General features: G+C 48.0%; 1 protein-coding gene across 1 annotated transcript in view; it reads left to right on the top strand.

Annotated features, from left to right (window-relative positions):
- Positions 1 to 18,796, top strand: part of PIGL (phosphatidylinositol glycan anchor biosynthesis class L) — a 54,643-nt gene that overhangs the window by 34,974 nt on the left and 873 nt on the right. Inside the window, exons 3-6 of the mRNA XM_071574956.1 lie at positions 308 to 398; positions 5,412 to 5,479; positions 12,917 to 12,948; positions 17,801 to 17,934. Coding sequence (XP_071431057.1) covers positions 308 to 398; positions 5,412 to 5,479; positions 12,917 to 12,948; positions 17,801 to 17,934 — 325 coding nt within the window. The remainder of the gene's footprint in view (positions 1 to 307; positions 399 to 5,411; positions 5,480 to 12,916; positions 12,949 to 17,800; positions 17,935 to 18,796) is intronic.

Raw genomic sequence — 18,796 nt, forward strand, 5'->3', positions numbered from 1 at the left:
TTGGGATGAATCAGGAACAAGAACTGACAAAATAGGTGTTGCTTGAAGTAAAGCAGTTGGAAAGTCTGCCTTAGGGGTAAGAGGAAGGGGAGACCTTGGCACATCCGTGAGGAGGGTGTTGGAACTGCTGTTTTCCTTCAACCCTCCAATATCCAAGCTTGGAGGACTCTTCAGTAAGGTTTGGTGAGTTTATACAGTAAATAAATTTATCTTGATTTCGTTCTCTGATAAGAGGATCTCTCTTTTCTAGTATGTTCTTTGCAGAGTTCTCAGCAGTGAAGTGACTAATTACACTTCTCATTTTCAGGGATCTTCCAGATAATCCTGCTGTTGAATGGGACACTCAGCTCCTTGCCACCATTGTGTTAGAGCACATAGAGGCCAAGAACATCAACCTGGTAATGTGAACCTTCCTTCAGCACAGGCCACCTGACTTTTGGGCTGGTGTTCTGGGCTTCTCCCTTCCCCCTGGAAGCTTTCCTTGGAGTCTTTCAGTTCAGGATGTCTTTTCTCTCTGGAGATCTTTCTTTGCCTCCCAATGAGAAATGAACAGTAGAGGAATTTTGCTTTTCTAACTCCTCAAATGGTTTCTATGTTTTAAAGTCACCATGTTGCCCCTTTTGCTTGATGAAGAGAGCCCATCTGAGGTTAGGGCTTATGTTTAGGCTTGGATTTGAAGCCCACTGGCAGGGGTGTGTTAGAGAGCTCACTTAGCAGGGTTATAGGTTGGGATTGAAGAATATTACACTGGGGAGGTGTCCTAGCACTGGCATAGTTTGGGGGTTTTTCCCACAGAACAGGAATAAGGGCCTGAACTTGGAAAAGTTTGTGTTCTGTTCTCTGTTGATCCTTGCTTTGATCAGTCATGGCACTGACTCCCTGATCAGCAGCAAAATCAAAAAACTGTTAAAGCTTTTCAGCACTTCACAAAACAAGAAATCACATCTCCTGTAGCATGAAAGCCCCATGAGCACAAAACACAGCATCCAACTTTGTATTGATTCTGAGGCTGATTTTCCATGAAATTCATTGCTGTGCACAGAGACAGATGCAGTTTTCCTGGACTCCTTTTGGCCCCATGAATAGATAGGTTTTAACCTAATCTGAAAGCTCCTAACACGGGAGAGTTTGTGTTTCATGGACTCTCATGGGCACCAGGACAAGTGCACCAGAATCCCAGCAGAAATCCTGGAATCACTCTGACTCCTCTGGATGGTTGGGAAGGTTTTGCCTCAGGGAGAATGGGACTCCAGCTGTTTGTGCTGGGGGAGGCAGGAGTTCACCTCTGAGTGTGAGCTGAGCAGTGAAGTGTGGGGTTTGCAAAGCAAACATGAAACACTCCTGGTCGTGGTGCTGCCCCTGCTGTGCTGCAGCTCAGCTGGAGGGAGGAGGGGACAGAGGCAGAGCCCACTCCTTCCAGCAGCTCTTCCCTGAGCAGCACCCGGGACAAATCACTGCAGCAGGACAGGAGACAGAGCAGTGCCCAAGGCAGCTGAAGCAGCTTCTCAGGGCTGGTGGTAATGAACTGGAAACAGAGTAATTGAAGTGTCCCAGGTAATCACAAAGGTCTCAGATGTTTAGAAGCAGACTTAGTTTGCCCATCAACAGCAAGAGAAGCACCTAATTGGCTTTGTTGAACATTCTGCAATTTAGAACTGCAGAGCTTGCTATCCCTGAGCTCCTGGTGGAGCTTCTGCTGTCCTCAAACAATGGCCCTGCTTTGAAAGGTAAACTGAGTCTGTTTTTTCACCAATGTTGGAATTGATAGAATTGGCTAAATATGTTAAAAGAGCTTTGTCAGAACATAAACTAACAGGGTTTCAACACAACAGACCAACTCAATGGAGACAACATGATGGGAAGATGTGTATTGTTTTAGCTATTCCAGTGGGAAAACTTTCCCCAGTTCTCCCAGCAGTCAAAGCATCAACAGTGGTAACTTTATTTACAGAATGTGTGGGTCATCTGGCAGTGGAGAAGGGGCTGCAATTCCAAGATATCCATAAGCAAGGATTGCCAGGCAAGGAGTCCCACCGTGTCATGGGTTCCATTGCATAATTTGCTCAATTGCCCTGAAGTCCATGAGCAGCTCAGCCTTCTTGAGAGTTACAGAGACATATTTCATCCCAGCTCTACATTAAATAGTGCAGACACAGAAATTAATGGCTGGTGGACTTAAAGCCAAAACTAATTTATAGACTTTGGACATGATTTCCTGCCTGCTGGATTTACAAGCAAAAGGCAGTGTTGCAGGCAGAGTCAGCCAAGGCTGCTCTGCCTTGATCCAGATTAGAAAACATTTGGTGAGTAAAAAATAAGATACACTGTGTTGTGTGAGCCCCAGGCAGGCTCTTGTTGCTCCTAAATCAGATGGGAGAGACATTCCCAACACACAAGAGACTTAGAGGGAGTTTGACTGTCCCTGGCCTGTGACTGTAGGGGCCTATGGAATGATGCTCAGAGGAAGGCCAGGAGAAATGGAGTTGCTTGCTATGGCATTTTAGGGAATGGCCCTTCTTTGAAAGGAAAGAGACCTTTCTCTCCCCCCAGCAGATGTTTGCTCTGTTTGAAGCCCTGTGTGACACCAGGAAGAGGAGGGAGACCTGCAGCTTCATGTGCTTTCTTCCTCCCATGCACATGGTGTGTGGAGGGATCATGGACTCCAGACCTCTCAGGAGTTTTTCTTCTGCTGGTAATTGAGTAATTTCCTCTGTGCTCTCCCCTCTCCGGAAGGGATTTCTGGACCTGTTTGTCTTGGCTGCTGCTCTGGCTTCCACCAGTGAAAGCTCCATTTCCTGAATACCAAGGTCACCCAGAAGAAAAACCAGCAACACCACCAGCAGCAGCTCCCATTTCAGAACAGGTGTGGGGAGGGAACTCCCTCTTGCCCTAAAGATTTCATTGAGCAACAGTTTCCACATGAAGTATATTTATTATCCCCGCCTTTTACTCCCAGAACTGGCTAAGCCTGTTTTGAACCAGACAGTTTCAAGATGTTCAGGTTTTCTCATCCTGTCCTGATTGTTGGGTTGATTTCCTGATCAGCCTGGTTCAGGTTATGAGTTGAAAGCCAGCACTGTCTGAGCTGCACCATGTGGAAGGAGCGAGTGCTCCCGTGTGAAAATACCTCAGCATGTGAGGCGGAAATTCAGAGCCCTTATCAATAAAAGGAATCCCTGAAACCAGAGGAATATGTTTACATGTGATTGCTGCCTGCTGGAAGTCAGGAGCAGCAGGAACAGTGCCCTGTGGAGACAACACACCCAGAAGCTGCACACTGGGCTGGGGGGACATCACTCCTGCCCCAGAGCCGGGTGTGTGCTGGGAGGGATCCCTGGAGGGAAGTGCCAGGATTTCAAAGGTGGTCTCTCTGCAGACAAAGTGAATACCACCATGGCCAGGTCAGTCTGCACATACCTTGGGAATTGGAGTTACAATTTTGTTTATTTGAAGAGACAGGCAATTCAGATGCAAATGTCCCAACAGCAAATTGAACTACAGCAGTGGAAAATGAGCTCTGAAAATGAACTCTGTGCAATCTCTTTGGGTAGTTCAGAAGTTATGTAAGCTCAGCAGCACTAAGAACAGCAGCTTCTATTTCAAAACAGATGTGGAGAAGAAACACTTCCCAAAGTGTTTCTGAACAGGTAATTTCCATGTCAATAATATTTCCTAACCCAGCCTTGTGCTCCCACAGTTGGTCTGAGCCAGCTTTGTCAAAACAATGATTAGTTTATTTAGTCTGCTCACTGTAGTCTCTTATCTTGGTCTTCTGGTTTGTTCCCTTGCAGCCTCCACAGAAGGAAAAAATGTGTGTTTTGGCTTGCCTGTGTTTTTAGCTCTGTTTCCTAAGGAAACAGGAATAATGCAGTGGTATTTAACGTGTGTGCATGTGCATGTTTCCAGACTTTAGAGCCTACTGGCTAATTACAAACACAGGGTACTAGTCTTATAAATGTTCTGCTTGCACAGGTTGCACAAAAATCAGTGACCAGGCAGAAGAGAGAAACCCTTTCTCTGTCCCTGTTTAGTAAAAAGGTTTAGTGCAAGTCCAGCCCCAATCAGAGTCACACTGTTATTCACCTGAATATGAATATATTCTGCCTGCTGTGAGTGGGCTACATTGTCATCTTAGGAAAGTGGCACTCTAGGTAGGAGTGACTTCAGAGCATGTTTTTTTCTTATCTGCAAAATACAGGGTGCTATGCTCATTCCCTGGGCTGTGCTGGATTTGTGGTCTTTCCCAGATGAGCTGCTCCAATAGCTGATATCCACAGGGAGGGCTGAGCACCAGGGCAGGCCCTGCAGAGCTCCCAGGGAATGCTGATGTACAGCAGCCAAAGCTGAAGACATCCTTTTTCTCTCTATAAAATAAGGGTTGACAGAAAATGCTTCTCTGTACCTGAATGAAACCAAGTTTGGTGCCACCACTTTCTGCCAGCAAAGAGCAACCTTGGCTGCTTGGTGGCAGCACCATCACAGCCACTGGGCAAAGGGGAAGGTCTAACTGTGGGCTTGTTCTGGGTGGATGGGTTTATCAGCAGGCCTGTCTGAAGTGTGTGGGGTTTGAAATATTTCTTATCACTGTCTTTGTGTTTCCTCTCCTTCTTTACACAATATCCCCAGTGCTGGAGAGGCCTCTCCTGATGGAGGGTGGAGGAGCAAGTTGCAGGATGGGCACGGTGACTTTTGGTCTTCTCTTGATCTCTGACCCACTGCTCCAACTTCATTGCTGGTCTGTGGGCAGGGAGCCAGGGCTGTTCTGGGCTTTGGACAGTGACTGGTTAGTGCTGTGTTCACACATTACTCTTGCATTGTGAAGTTCCCATTTGTACAAAAGTGCAGTCAGCTGATTCTTTATAAAGGCTTACTCTCATATCAGATTATTTTATCACTGTGTTATCACAGTTACAACGAACCCTCCTTACTACCAGGACAGTCCTACATGATTGTGAGGCTCTTGTCACAGCAGCATGTCCTGATTGACAGCACAGCAAACTGTAGTTTCACCCTGTCATCTGCAGACATTCTAGGATGTTCTCAGATCCAGGAGAGAGTGATTCATGGAGCTGGACCTCTGGGGTCAGGAGCACGTTTGCAACAGATCATTTTGAAAGTGACCTTTTGGCCTGGTAATAAGTAACAAGTGCATCCTGCCAGTGGGAACATGATCTTTGTCGTCTTTCTGTTGTTCAAGCTGTTGGACTGTGTAGTCATCTAGTTCCAGAGTGGCCTGTTTGTTGAGTTGTATTTCTGTGGCATGATGAGTTCACACACAAGGCCTCTTTGTGCAACACAAAAACAACTCGTTAGTTACCATGGGCTGGGGCAGTGCTGTGTTGGATGTCAAAGTTGGGAACTGCACAGTCTTCTCTTTCTCCTAAATGATTCTTGTTCTGTGTGTGTTGCAGGTGGTGACCTTTGATGCAGGAGGAGTGAGTGGCCACGCAAACCACGTTTCTCTCTACGCTGCTGTGAGGTACCATGTCCTGCCTGTGCGGGGCTGCAGAGGGACTGTGGTGTTTGTGAGTGAGCACAACCAAAACCAACACTGACCTCGCTGCTGTGGCTGAGTGCTGGGCTGTGGGACACAGCCCTGTTTGCAGAAACTGCCACAGCTCTGTAAATAACCTACAGCATCTTTCAGTATTCCATCAGCTGGTACTTTGCCAGGCTCCCTTTCACTGGGCCCTCTTTGCTCTTCCTGCCCTTGATCCCACTAAAATATGCCACAGATCACTTTGCACTTGTGGTGTGAGGAGGGTGTGAACAGCTGATGCCTGAGGTGGTGGTAGTTGGGTTTTGGAAAGTTCTGCAGCACTATCCCAGAGGATGCCACCATCCTGTCCAGGTTGCTGAATTTACCTCTCTGACTCAAGGACGTTGCTCTTTCACTGGAGCTCTCCCTATTTACCACTCTTTGGAAGAGTCAATTGGTTCCTTCACCACTTTATTCCTTACACTGTGGGACCCTCTGTCCTTGTGCTGTGATGTGGGAAGGTTGCTAGACAAAACTCCCTGTACTAAAATCCCCCAGATTTTGCTGGCAAGACAGCTGTGTTTTATTTTAACCCTTTGCTCGCTCAGACCTCACTGTGTCCTAGAGAGATCTCCTCCAGAGCTGCCCCTGCCTTTTCCAGGCATGAGAAGAACTCTTTGCAAGTATAGCTTATATTTATAGCACCCATTTGTTTTCCCAATCATCTGTGCAATTCAAATAACTTCTGGCTGTCCTTGCTGACAACATGGCAGTGATTTGCCTTTCTCCCTTGCCTGGAGAAAGCTGCAGTGCCACAGAACCTGCACTGGGAACTACTGAGCTCCTCTGGAAAGATGCTGAAAGCTCTTGATGCTGGAATTCAGCATTAGAGGGATCATGGCTGTTCCCAGCAACTTCTGAAACAGCCAACAAGAAGGAGAAGGGTGGAGTTAAAACAAACGGTGTTTGGGCTGTGTGGGAAGATGTTTTCTGGCACCATCATCTGAGGAGTGAAAGAGGAGCAGAGGTTGATGACTGAGGAGCAGAGGTTGATGCTCCCACCACTGGCACAGAGCGACTAAAGGGCTTCCAGCTGCTGGACTGTTTGCTCAGTCGATTGCTGTACGACCTGCAAATAGAAATGGAGGGCAGATTGTTGTTTCCCACTACATCCTGAAGAGTTCATGGGAAAACAGCTGAGTTATGTATGAGAGTTAATGACAACTATTTGATTTTGATCTTGTCCTACTTCGTGGTTGTGCAGAAATTACTTTCCCACCTTCATGCTTTAGGTTTCCTGTGTGTGCAGTGGGGATTTAACCCTCTTCCCATCTCAGAGCATGTCACACAGCAGAACATTGCCCTGGGCTCACAAGGTCTGTGCCAACAGGGACAGCAGAGCAGGAGCAGTTCTCGTTAACTGAGGGCTGCTTTGTGTCTTCTCTCTCTTCCAGTCCTGAATCAGCAGAAATAGTCATGGTAGCCCCATCATCTGCATGTGGCAGGAGTGACACTGTGGCCACTGAAAGGTTAAGTTTATTTTTAGTGGCTTGTTTGCCCTCATTATTTTTCAGTTTGTGTTATGGAGGAAGTAGAGCGTGACTGTGTCACTCCTGACTCTCTGTGCCCTGCTGAGGTCTCACATGTTGGCCAGTGCAGGCAGCACTGGGAGCATAAGCTGAGGCTCCTCCTGTCCCCTGTGCCAGCACAGCTCTGCAGAGCCCCAGGGGCCCCAGTGCTACAGGGCAAGACAAAGGCACATGAACTCTCCCCTCCAGGTATCATGTGCAATGTATTTATTAACCATCCTTGAACAAGGTCTGCAGGGCTCTGCCTCCACTGGGGCTCTGAGTGGAAAGGATGAAGCAGAGGGCTGGTGCAGTGACTCTCAGCTCTTTTGGGTGCTCCCAGTCTCTGGGACACAGACTTGTGCCCACTACCCACAGGATTACTTTCTGCAAGGGCAGTGGTAGAACAGGCTGTCTACCCTCCCACAACTCCTCACTTCAGGACATGCAAATTATTGAACAGCTTCAAGGAATAAAACAGGTCAGAAAATGGCCATAGCTGAGCAGATGCTCAGTATTGTCTGCTAAGTCTTTCCAGTGTTGGGAACAGAGGTTGTGTTCAAAGGAGCTGGAACTACTCAGAAGAAATGAGCCCCTTCCTTGCAGCAACCCTCCTCCTGACAGCCTGCAGGAGCCCAGCTGCTGTGTGTGCCTTCAGGTCTGGGAGGATCTGGGAAACACCAAGGTTCCAGGGTGGATTTGTTCTTCTGCAAGGGAAAAAAGAGAAAAAACAGGATGGGAGAGGAACACAAATTGCTATTTGATTTCAGTCTCCCCTGGGAGTATTTCAGTTCTGGCTTCCAAACAGAAAAAAAAGACCCAACCCAAACCCAAGAAAAACCCACAGTAGCAAAGCAGGGTGAGTTGGGAGCAATCCTCTGGAGCTCTGCTTTTTAACTCATCACCTTGACTTGGCAACGTGATTCTCTCTTTCCCCCTAAAACAGGAGCTTTCCCTGTGGCCAAGAGAAGCTGGATCCTTTACACTCATCCACAAGGAAGAGCAGATTTTGAGTGACATGCAGGTCACTTTACTGCACCCTCAGTTTGGCCAGTCCCTCAGCACTGTGGCAATAACCTTGGTAAATACTACGTGACAGGAATATTGGAGAACCTCTTCCCTGCACTTTGAAATGACAGTGTTTACACTGAGATCACGTGTCAGACCAGAGGGGGTTAGTTTTGTATGAGTCACTGTGCATTTTGATTTTAAGCAACCCCTCTTACCCAGGACCTGGCAAAAGGGGGACTGTTGTGTTTGTTGTTTGCCTGATTGCTCAGGATGGAGAGGAATCATCTTTGTGAGGAGGAGGAAGGACTATACCACTTGTTTTTTTTTCAGTGAGCTATCAAATCCATTTCATCCCAGCTAGAACAGAAAAAAACAGTCTTGTCTGCTTAGGGCAGAGCAAACTGAGTGGAAAATAGGAGCTGCTATATTTAACCACTGTGCATTATGTTGTTATAGCAACTGCATCCATAAAACTTCTATCAATGATGCCATATAAAAAGCTACATCAAGGAATCATTAACTGAGCCTATTCTCGTCAATTCCATTTGGAAAAACACCTCTCAGTTCTGCAGGATGTTTTCAACATTCACCAACTCAGGCGTGGGTTGTAGAAGAGGCTGTGCAGAGGTGGTATTTGGGAGCTCAGTGCCTTATCACTCTGGAGTTGATTATGATGCAGCCTGAGAGCCACCAATGCCTTGTTGCACTTCCATGTCACAGCCTGGCTATTGAATGCCCCATTTCTGAAGGCCACGGGCATTGTGCAGAAGGGCTGCCCTGAGCTTTCCAGAAAGAGGAGCCCTGGTTAAATGCCAGTTTCAAATCCATATATTGGAGCCATGAACTGTCCAGCCAGTCCCACAGACTCGCTGGGTACTGTTCTGAGAAGCCACCAAGTGCATTACATCCCAACAAAGCCCAGTTCTGCCTCTGTGTCAGGTCTCAAAGGATGTGTTGTGCAGGGAGGAAGCTGCAGTTTGGGTGATTAGCTTGATAATAGTGAATGATATCTCATTTACCATTTTTATTTGATGTTCTTTTACAGTGTAGGGCTGGAGTGGGGCTCAGCAGCTGCATCCCTGCATTTCTCATTTGCTTTACAGATCTTAAATGTCCCAGGTATCTCATGAGTGGTGGCTGTGGTTGCACCCAGACTGCCCCCATAAGGTCAAGACAGAACTGTTCTCTGCTATTTATCCTTGTAGACTTCCTCAAAGGATTCTGCCCTGTGTCTGGTAATATCCCATAGCTGGGCATGTTATCCTAGATTTTATCTCATTCCTTCACCCCTGCTCCCTCCTTCCTTAATTTAACTAAATTCATTCATCCCAGTGCCCTTCCATGACACTCTTGAGAGCCATTAGGATTGAAGTTGAGCACAGGACATCAGCACTGAAGGGTTTTCCCCCAAAGAAGGGTTTTTTTTCCCAAAGAAACAACCTCAAGGGATGTCTTTCCAGCTCTCTAGGCAGTGAGTGGAGCAGTGACACGGCACATTCTTCTCCCAGGCAGTGCAGGACCCAAAGTACAGAGCACAGAACAGCTCTGGCAGCTGGAAGGTCTCTGAATTGCCACTGGCAGAACCATCTTTTGCCACTGCTACACACGTGAGTGCAGGGAGCCTGAGCAGGGTTTCACAACTGCATGTGGCTACACAGTGTAGTTCAGGGTGCATGGAAATAGAGCCAGAAAGTCCAGTTAGGGAGGGAGGAGCCATTCCAGATGGCAAACATTCAACATCTGGCAAGTATATCCTTCTAATGTCTCTGTGACTCCAGGGAGACTGGCTGTTCTTCCTCCTGCACATTTGTTTCATCAGGTTAATCGGGCAGATTAGAGGTTGGGATTCTAAATGGAGCCCCAGCACAGCTTTAAGACATCCATTCTTTCCCTGCTCTCCAGAGCTGCATTTCCCCAGTGCTCCACAGCAGCCAGCACAGCCAGTTCAGAGAAGGGTTTTGCCTTTGGCATGGGAGAGTGTTTGGAGAGTGAAGTCATTGAATTCAGTGAACAACTTCTCACCAAACAGAACATCACCAAAACCATAACACACCCACCAGGGCATCAGCCCCAGAGGAGCTCTGTGTTCCCCAGGACCAAGGTTTCAGCTCCATCTCGACTTGTTTCTTCTGGTCTTCAAGGGGAGGTTTCACTGATCAGTGCCACAGTGAAGCTGATCCACTCACTTTGCCCACATCTTTCCCTGAGGATGACTGAATAAAAGACAGAGAATGTAGGAGGAGCTCAGTCCTGCATTTGCATGTGAGGGCTGTTGGACCATCTCAGTGTTTCTGCTGAGATGTAGCTGGTGGCTGCAGACAACAATAGCCTTCCAAGCAGCTGGGCTCTTGCAGTGCAGAAATGGTTGGAGCCTTCAGATGTCTCATGGCCTTTTGAAATTCTTCATTGCAGAGGGATCTGAACCTACCACAGGCATAACAGAGAGGGTGCAGTGAGAGGTGCCCTGTAATCACTGGCCTCTGGCACTTGGTGGGTGGGTGGGAATAAGCCACCTTAGGTCACTTTAAAAAGAAATTATAAAAAGTCTCTCTGGGGGAAAAAGAAAACACCCACATGGAAAAAGCTCCTGAAAAAGAGCCTGTTTGTGTTTGACTTTTTGGGATTTTATGCCAAACTCTTTCATTTCATCCAAACCACAGCAAGTCCAATCTGTAAAACAACATTCCCAAAATGGCAACAACTGAGAGCTGCAACCTCTCCCCTACTTGGAAGTGTCTGATGGAGACACTCCAGCAGGGTGGAGATGGGAGCGAGAGGATGGCTTTGGAGAGGATTGGCTGTTTGGAGAACGTGTGCAGGAGGTAGAGTTTTATGTTTCTCTCTCTCTCTCTGCAACCACAGAGTATCTCTTGCCTGAGAAATACAAATGAGCAAGGCTGCAATTCCCCTGCACACAGAGCTGGGTGGAGCCCATTCCCACAGCTCTGCACTGAGCCTTGCTGAGAACTGAAGCGTTTGGATTGGGACAAAAAGGATGAGCAGAAAGAAGCAGTTTCTTCATGCCTGTTCTGACAGATGGGTGACAACTCTGCTGGCAGCAGCTTAGAGGACTTTTCAGTAATCAAAATACAGTTTGTGACTCCCTGAACCTTTATGCAGCACAAACTCCTTAATTTGCTACTGAATAAAACTCCCCTGCCCTGCTGAAGATGCTCCCTGCTCCTGCTGAAATGTTTCCATATGAACTGGATCTCTTGCTCCTGCTTCTAGTGGCAGGAATGGTTATTATTAGTTCCCTCTGGGAGCAGCTCAGTTAGTGCTTTGAAGGTGCCTCCATGGCAGAGCAGCACACCCAGAACAGACATTGGGCCCTCAGATAGTTTGCCAGATTTCACAACCACTCACTGCTTTATCTCTCCAAGCTTGTTCTATAAAGTTCCCACCCTGCCTGCTGTACCAAGTGCTGAATCACTTCTTTGGGTGGCCAGACTCTGCTTGTTGGGGAAGAAACCTCTGGCAGAAGAGCAGAGCAGATATTAATGGCAATACTTAAACCTTCTTCCCACCACTGCCCACAAAAAATCGCTGGTAATGTTTACAAGGCAACATTTAACAATCTTTGTCAGAGCAGTAAGACTTGAGTGGTGGGGTAGAAGGTGGCCAAGTCAGTATTCCAAGGCCATTGTTTGGTAGGAAATGGTATTGCTTGCAGAACTTGGGCTCTGGAGCAGAGACCATTGGCAGGAGAATCTGTGCAAGGCATGTTTTCTGATTGCTGTTTGAGTTCTGCCATGACCTGCATTTCTGGCCTGACTTTTGCTTTGAATTTTGTTGGATATTCATTACTCAGTGCTTCCTATTTTGTCTGTGCCTGTGTAGCTAATCCTTTTCCTTGAACTTCACCAACAGCCAGAGATAATCCTAGTTTGAAAGTGACTGGAGAAACACAGCAGTTTACATATAATGCATGTTTGATCCTGGTTGATTTACACATGAACTGGCACATTGTCCTTCATTAAATACACCACTATAAGGTGATAACAATCTCTTTAAATATTACACAGGGTTAAATAACTTTTCTTTTTTTTCATTTTTCATTTTTTTTTCTCCTTTTGGCAAATGTTCCATTGTTTGGGATTTTTTTCCTGATGGGAGGGCAGGCGTGGGACAGCCCTGAGTGCCATCTGCCGGAGAGCTGCTGCCTCCCAGCCCTGCCACGGGCCAGCTCGGGGGGATGCAGATGGGCATGTCAGCACAATTGCTCCAAAGCCATGAGCCACAGGCTAGAGGAGGAAAAACAAGAGAATTAAAAAGGAATTGAAGCTAATACCCTCTGATGCTTTCACCATACCAGGATCATTTGCTTATGCTCCTCGATGGAAGTGCCTTCACTGTTCTCATCTCCTGCACTGGTCCCCTCGTCCTGTTTCCAAGGGAAGCACTTTTGCTACAGAGACTATCCAGGACAAAGTCAGGAAGGGATCAAAGTCTTAGTGAGCAAAAAGCCAGAGCAGCTTCTCAGGTGTCCCAGTGCCAGCATGGGTTGGAAAAAAAGAAGCTGGTCCCCAAAGAGGAGCTGCTGAGGCAATTTGCTGGCCAGCAGACCCTGGGCTTTAAACTGCCAGTTCTCCCAGAGGTGAATAGCCCTTGGAAACCTCTTGTAGTTTCCCTTAGAGCAACTTGAGAAGTTTGAGAATGAACTGGATTCATAGAGCTTATTTGTGATGTGTCCCAGCAGCCAGGATGAGGAAAGTAATGGCACAATAGTGTGAGCAATGGGGGTGTGTGTGTGTGTGAAGAGAAAAGGATTGGTTTAGTGTACAGAATTTGTACCTGTAAACTCAGGGTTTGGGTAACTCCACTGAGGGTTCACCCATGTGTCTCTCTTCTTTCACAGGTACCTGCATTCAGAGGGGAAGTTACCTGAAGGTAGGTCACCTCACATCCCTGCCCCTGCAGGCACTGGGCAGTTGTTTACATCAACGTTCTGCCCAGGGTTCAGCTGCCCAACTCATCCCTGCAATGCAAAAACCCCCACAGTTCAATTCTTCCTTGGCCTTTTATCTCCCTGCAGTTTTCACCTGCCCAGGGTTCTCTGCAGTCACTTTTCTGTCCTTAGGGATTGTCCTTTCTTGGTGCTGTGATTCAGTGTTTGGCCTTTGCCTCTTGCTGTCTTGTGTGTATTCAGGTCTCTCAGCTTAGTCACAGTTTTTTGTCATGTCTTACAAGCCTTTTTGATTTATTGTGGCAAAGGCCTCGAAAACCATTACTAGCTAAGCCAAAAATGTTTACATGTACCAAGTTAAGCTTCCATCAAAAGGTGCTCAGGAAAGGTGTCTGAAATCTGCAGTGGCACAACAAATTGTTGTAATGTCTTCTTTCATCTGTAAATGAGCAAGAATCCCAGAGAAACCCTCTGCACAAGCAGGGAAAGGAAACAAATTACAGAAGCAGGTTGCTCCTGACCTCTTTTGTAGCTGCTGTGCCAGACCAGAGCTGCAGCCCTTATCTCCAGCAAACACTGCCTGACTCAGGGACAAAGTGTGGAACTGGTTCAGGCACAAAGCTGTCAGTCAGCTCTTTGGACAGAGCATGGGAAGGTGGCTCAACCAGGCCCACCCAGTCAACCTCCTGTTCCCTCAGCAGCCAGCTGGGCTCTGTTCCTTTAATGCTAATTCCCAAATCATTGTAGGACTTGAATGAGTCACAGCAAATCAGTTTTAATTCTCTGCTAGCAGGAAGTTGCAGACCTAATGAGAGAGCATGAGCCAAGATGGCAGAATGCCCTTTAGCTGAGTTCTGCCTCCAGTCTCTTCAGTTCCCCAATTTATGAAAGAGGAGTATAATGCCAGCTTCTTTCCTAGGACCTTTTCTTTGTTCAGCTTTGGGATGCAGCAGAGCTCTGTGTGCAGTACAAAGGACAAGGACCTGCAGTGGTTGATGTCACTGCTGGCTGTCAGGCCCCATCTACACTGAGCCCCTTTCATGTGCTGTTCATGCAGGTTTGTTGGATTCACTACGGTCCTGAGTGTGGGCTGAGCCTCAAATTCATTCCAATTTGAGACAGACCTATGACTAGAGAACACTGCCATTTCTGCAGCAGCATCAGGAGAGTCCTGGAGCTGTGTGAAAGCCTTGCTGCTCTGATTACATCACATCTGACATGACCTACAAACACCAAAGGAACGGGGAGCTCCCATGCTGCTGCTTACGCTAAGCCTTTCCAAATATAGTTCCAGTCTCATTGAAATTCCCAGTATTTATAATTTGATCTGGCAGCCGTGCAGGGCTGTGCATCAGAGGGGCTTAATGAAACAGGAGTGATGTTGGGATTGAGGCTGTCTGGATAGAGCTGAAAGGCATGTTCAGGCCATGGAAATGTGCTGCTCTGCTCTTGGTAAGAGGGAACTGTGTGTGGGTGAACCTGTGCAAGCCCATGTGATCAGGGAATCCACAGAAAATCTCTCTGCAAATGCAAAAGCCACCTAAGCCTTGCATTGCCTCAGTGATATGCAAATGAGCACCCTAAATATCCTGCTTTGCTTTCTAATGCCTTTAGCCAGCATAAACACAACAGGCTTTTTATAATCTGTAATCAAGTTCTCCAGCCTGGGCACAAGCACATGGGCTTGTCTCAAGGAGCCAAGACAGCTGCTGGATATGCTTCCACCCTGCCCCGGGGCCCTTCCAGCTGTAAGCAGTGCTCCTCCAGGAGAACTGGTGTGCCTCCATCCCTCCATCACTGGTATGCAGTGCAGGCCTGCAGCACACACAGCTCTGCCCCAGAGCTCCTCGTGCTGGGCATACCTGCTGCCTGCGTGGTTTGGAGGTGGAAAGCCAAGCCGAGCAGGCTGCAGGCTTCACACACTTCTATTCTAGGCCTAATCCATGAGCTATATTGATCCTGCCCTTTCTGCCAACCCAGAGAGGTTGTATTACACTGCTAATCCCATCCTGCCCAGGTCACAGTCACAACAGGCTCTGAAAAGCTTCACCTGCTGGTGTCACAGAGTGGACTCCTCAATGGCAGCACTGCTCTCACCCTGCCTGGCAGGGAGCAGCCTGTTTCTCTGAACCCTTTTCCATCTCTCCCTGGACTGTACATTCCTTCCCTGCTTCATTTCATCTCACATTCCCATGTGGAGCAGGCTTTGCTGTCAGCACATGAGATCCTTGTCATACCACTGACACAGAAGGCTCTCAGAATGCCCTTTTTTTGGGAGGCTGAATGCCACCACTTTGCCTGATCTGACCGAGCAGGGCCCAGCAGGTCACTCTGATGGATCCTGAAATCACTTGCAGTGGTTTTGAGCCCTTATTGCTGAGCTGTGGGGAACAAAAGGGCATAACTGCTACAGCAATAATATTTCTCAGGGGAAAAAATGAGGGGAGGGAGAGAATATTTTATTAACAGAGCAGCCCAGGCTTCAGAGAGCCTGGTGGGTAACCCTGTGCCAGGCCTCTCTTCCCATCATTGCAAGTAGGAATTCACATGGCATTGCCAGAGTCCACTAACAACCAGGAAAGGAAAGAGCCATTGTCCCTTTTTTGCTCTTGCCCCACAAACAGGTGTCCAGTGGGAATGCTGACAATGAGCAAGAAGATCCGTATCTATTCCTTCCCTCTGCCACAGTGCAGCACTAATTCTTTTCTCCCAAACCACCCCCAGCAACAGCCCAGAGGATCTCTGCAGAGAAGGGGGAAGAGTGGCTCCCCCACTCATGGCACATCACACGTTTCCTTCCAAGTTTGGAAACAAATTCTGTAGTGGCAGTAAAAGAACGGTCAGGGCACTTTTGTTGGTGAGCAAGTGCAGCCCTTGCCCCTGCAGAGCATCCTTTGCAGGAGCACTGACACTGATGGCAGCCAAACAGCAATGCTGCCGCTTGTGCAGGTGTCCGGCGGCGACACGGGGGGCTCAGGCTCGGGATCGGGAACTGCCACAACCCATCCCTGCTGATCCCAGGGCTCCCCTGCATTCCCGCACGGCCAGGGCAGCCGGCGCTCCTGATCCCAGGGCTCCCCTGCATTCCCGCACGGCCAGGGCAGCCGGCGCTCCTTGCGGATGGCATCGCACCGCTGCTGCTCACGGACCGCCGTGACCTTGCAGGGCTGGGGCTGAGGCTGCGGGAGGACGGAGGTGGGGACAGGGCTGTGGCACGGCTGGGCTGGGAGTGGGAGGCAGAGCGGGCAGAGGCTGAGCCGGGCGGGCAGCGCTGCGGGTCCCGCGGGCGGCGGACACCGCCATCTCCCGGCGGCTCCCCGAGCTCCGGCAGCGCTTTGCTCCAGGTCCCGGCACGGCTCAGGCTCCTGTCAGCGCTTGGTTGGTGGAAATGGCAGTGATTTCCCTCGAGGCCTCTGCCCCTGCCCATCGCTGCCCACGGCGGGAGAAAATACCTCCTTGTAGAATAACTCCAGTCCGTCCTGCTGGGGAGTCACACCCCAAGATCAGTGGAAGGGGAGTGTGGCTCAGGAGCCCTCTGAGATACTGAAATAAGGACTTGACAGTTTTGCTTTGGAGAGTGAAAAGGGCTATTGAAAAGATGGAACAAGTTGTACATGCTTCTCTTGAAGGAGAGAGAAGAGAGCAAGGAATTGAAAGATCCTAGAGATGTGCTGGGGGAGTCCACGGGGCTGCCACATCCTGCCATTGCAGGCTTTGGCTGGAATAAAAGCAAGCCCTTTCTTGGTGGTGAAATGAGTCAGCATCACTGCAAAGAGGCTGGGACACAACTCCCTTAGCAGGGGATTCATAGAAGGTGGTGCTGTGCTGTTTGTCCCTTTGCTTAAGCACTTATTAGACCTGAGCAGAGGCTTCCCACCCTGAAATGGTGCATCAGGAGCCTCTGCAGCAGTTCAGCTTTGCTCTGTGTCTCGTTTGGGTAATTTCACTGTTTCAGGGCACACTGAAGACAGTCTAATTGTGAATTGAATTGTGCCTCTGACCACCTGTGTAAACTGTGACTTTGGCCTCTTCTGTCAAACTTTAATACAATGTGTGAAGTGTGGAGCATAATCACAGCAGCTTCCAAGCCCCAGGAAATCCCAATGCAGATCCCTTGAGAGCTACAAGCTCTAAATGGGACCATCAGTAGTGAGCTCACCAATGAAGACAATTTAGCCATAGTAAAAAAAATAGCAATTAACTTCTGAGTTCAACGGGATCTTTAAAACAGGGGAAAAAAACCCTCTCACACCAGCAGAATCTTTAAATATGTTACCTTCCTCTGCTTCATCACAGACATCTGAGCAAGGTATTCTGGAACTCTCTGAAAGAGTAACTGCCTGCCTGAGTTAATATTTGATATAGCCATTCCAGAGACATGTAAATATTTATTCTGTAGCTAAGAATTGGAGACAAAGATGAAATTTCACTTTGGTAGCTGAACCAGAGACTGTTGTATTAAATTTCCATTATATGATATAGTGCCAGCATTCAGAGAATCATCATTACGTAGGAATAATTTAATTACAAGCAAAAAAACCCCAAACCAACCAGTTTTTGGGGTAGTCAAAGCTAAGTTTTGCTTTCAACAGACTGTACAGAACAAGAACCAGTCCAAATAGTCATACATAGAAAAACAACCAGTACAAATGGTCATAAACATGCACTGGGCAGAAGGAGATCCTGGTGCAACCATGAGAAAAAGTTGCTCCCCTTTTGCACCAGGATTCCCGAGTGCAGCAGCACAGGGGAGCCTGCAAAGAGCTGCTGAGCCTGGAGAGAAGGACACCTTGCAGAACTGTTGTTTGGAAATAACAATCCTGTCTCTCTGGGCAGGGTGCCACGTGCTCGTGCTTGAGTCAGTCAGTCTCGTGCGGAAATACATTTCCTTCCTGGACGTGCCCCTTTCCTGCCTCCTGCCCACGGATGTGCTCTTCATCCTCTCAGAGGAGGAGACTGAGCAGGCCAAGGTGAGACCTGGGGCACCTGTTTAACCTGTTCAGATGGCTCATCCTCATTGTGAAGGCTTTAGTCAGAAGCACCCCATTCACAGGGAATTTCTTAAGTGGCTGCACATGCACATTATAAATGTCACTAAGGAATGTCTCCAGTGATTTGTAAAACATGAATGAACACAACAGGTTACCTCATGTGCTGTGTGATGGGCTGGGGCTGAGCAGATTGGCAGCTCAGAGATCTCCAGTAGTCACAGAGCACTGAGTTTTGCACTGTGTCCAGGATGCAGGGTGTGTTTCAGAGACTGGATCCAACATAATATTCTGAACACGAGTGGCCTGTCAAGGACTGGCATGATCCATCCTTGGATCACAGCTCTAACTTAAAGATGGGAACAGCCTGTGAACTTGTGGTCCAAAGAGTTTCTTTTACTGTTCATTTTTAAACTATTTTGCTGCATGAGATCTCACACATTTAGTCCACAGTTTGCTGTATCAGGATCTGATTAACTCCAGAGCCTCAAAATATTTGTCCAGAAAACAGTACAGTTAATTCACAAATTACAGAATTTTCCTGCTTTTGAGGCTGCCAGAAGATAAGAGTTAGATATGGAAACTGCTCAGATAGAGGTGGTGTTCCTTATTGCCTTGTGTTTTTTGTTTCTGAAACCTGACCCTTCTGGACTGGTGCCCTGCAGTAGATTCTGTTTCAGCTGGCAGTGCACAGTGGGAAGCAAAGCAGGGCTGTTCCCACCTCTCAGGTTCCTGCTTCCCCAGCATGTGAACACAGGCATGAGATCGTGTGGGGAGGAGGAGTTAGAAGTGACAAATACAGTCTCAGCACAAATCTGCAGCTGATAACAGAGGACCCTCTGAA

Source organism: Pithys albifrons, chromosome 21, assembly GCF_047495875.1.
Source record: "Pithys albifrons albifrons isolate INPA30051 chromosome 21, PitAlb_v1, whole genome shotgun sequence".
Taxonomy (NCBI): Eukaryota; Metazoa; Chordata; class Aves; order Passeriformes; family Thamnophilidae; genus Pithys; species Pithys albifrons.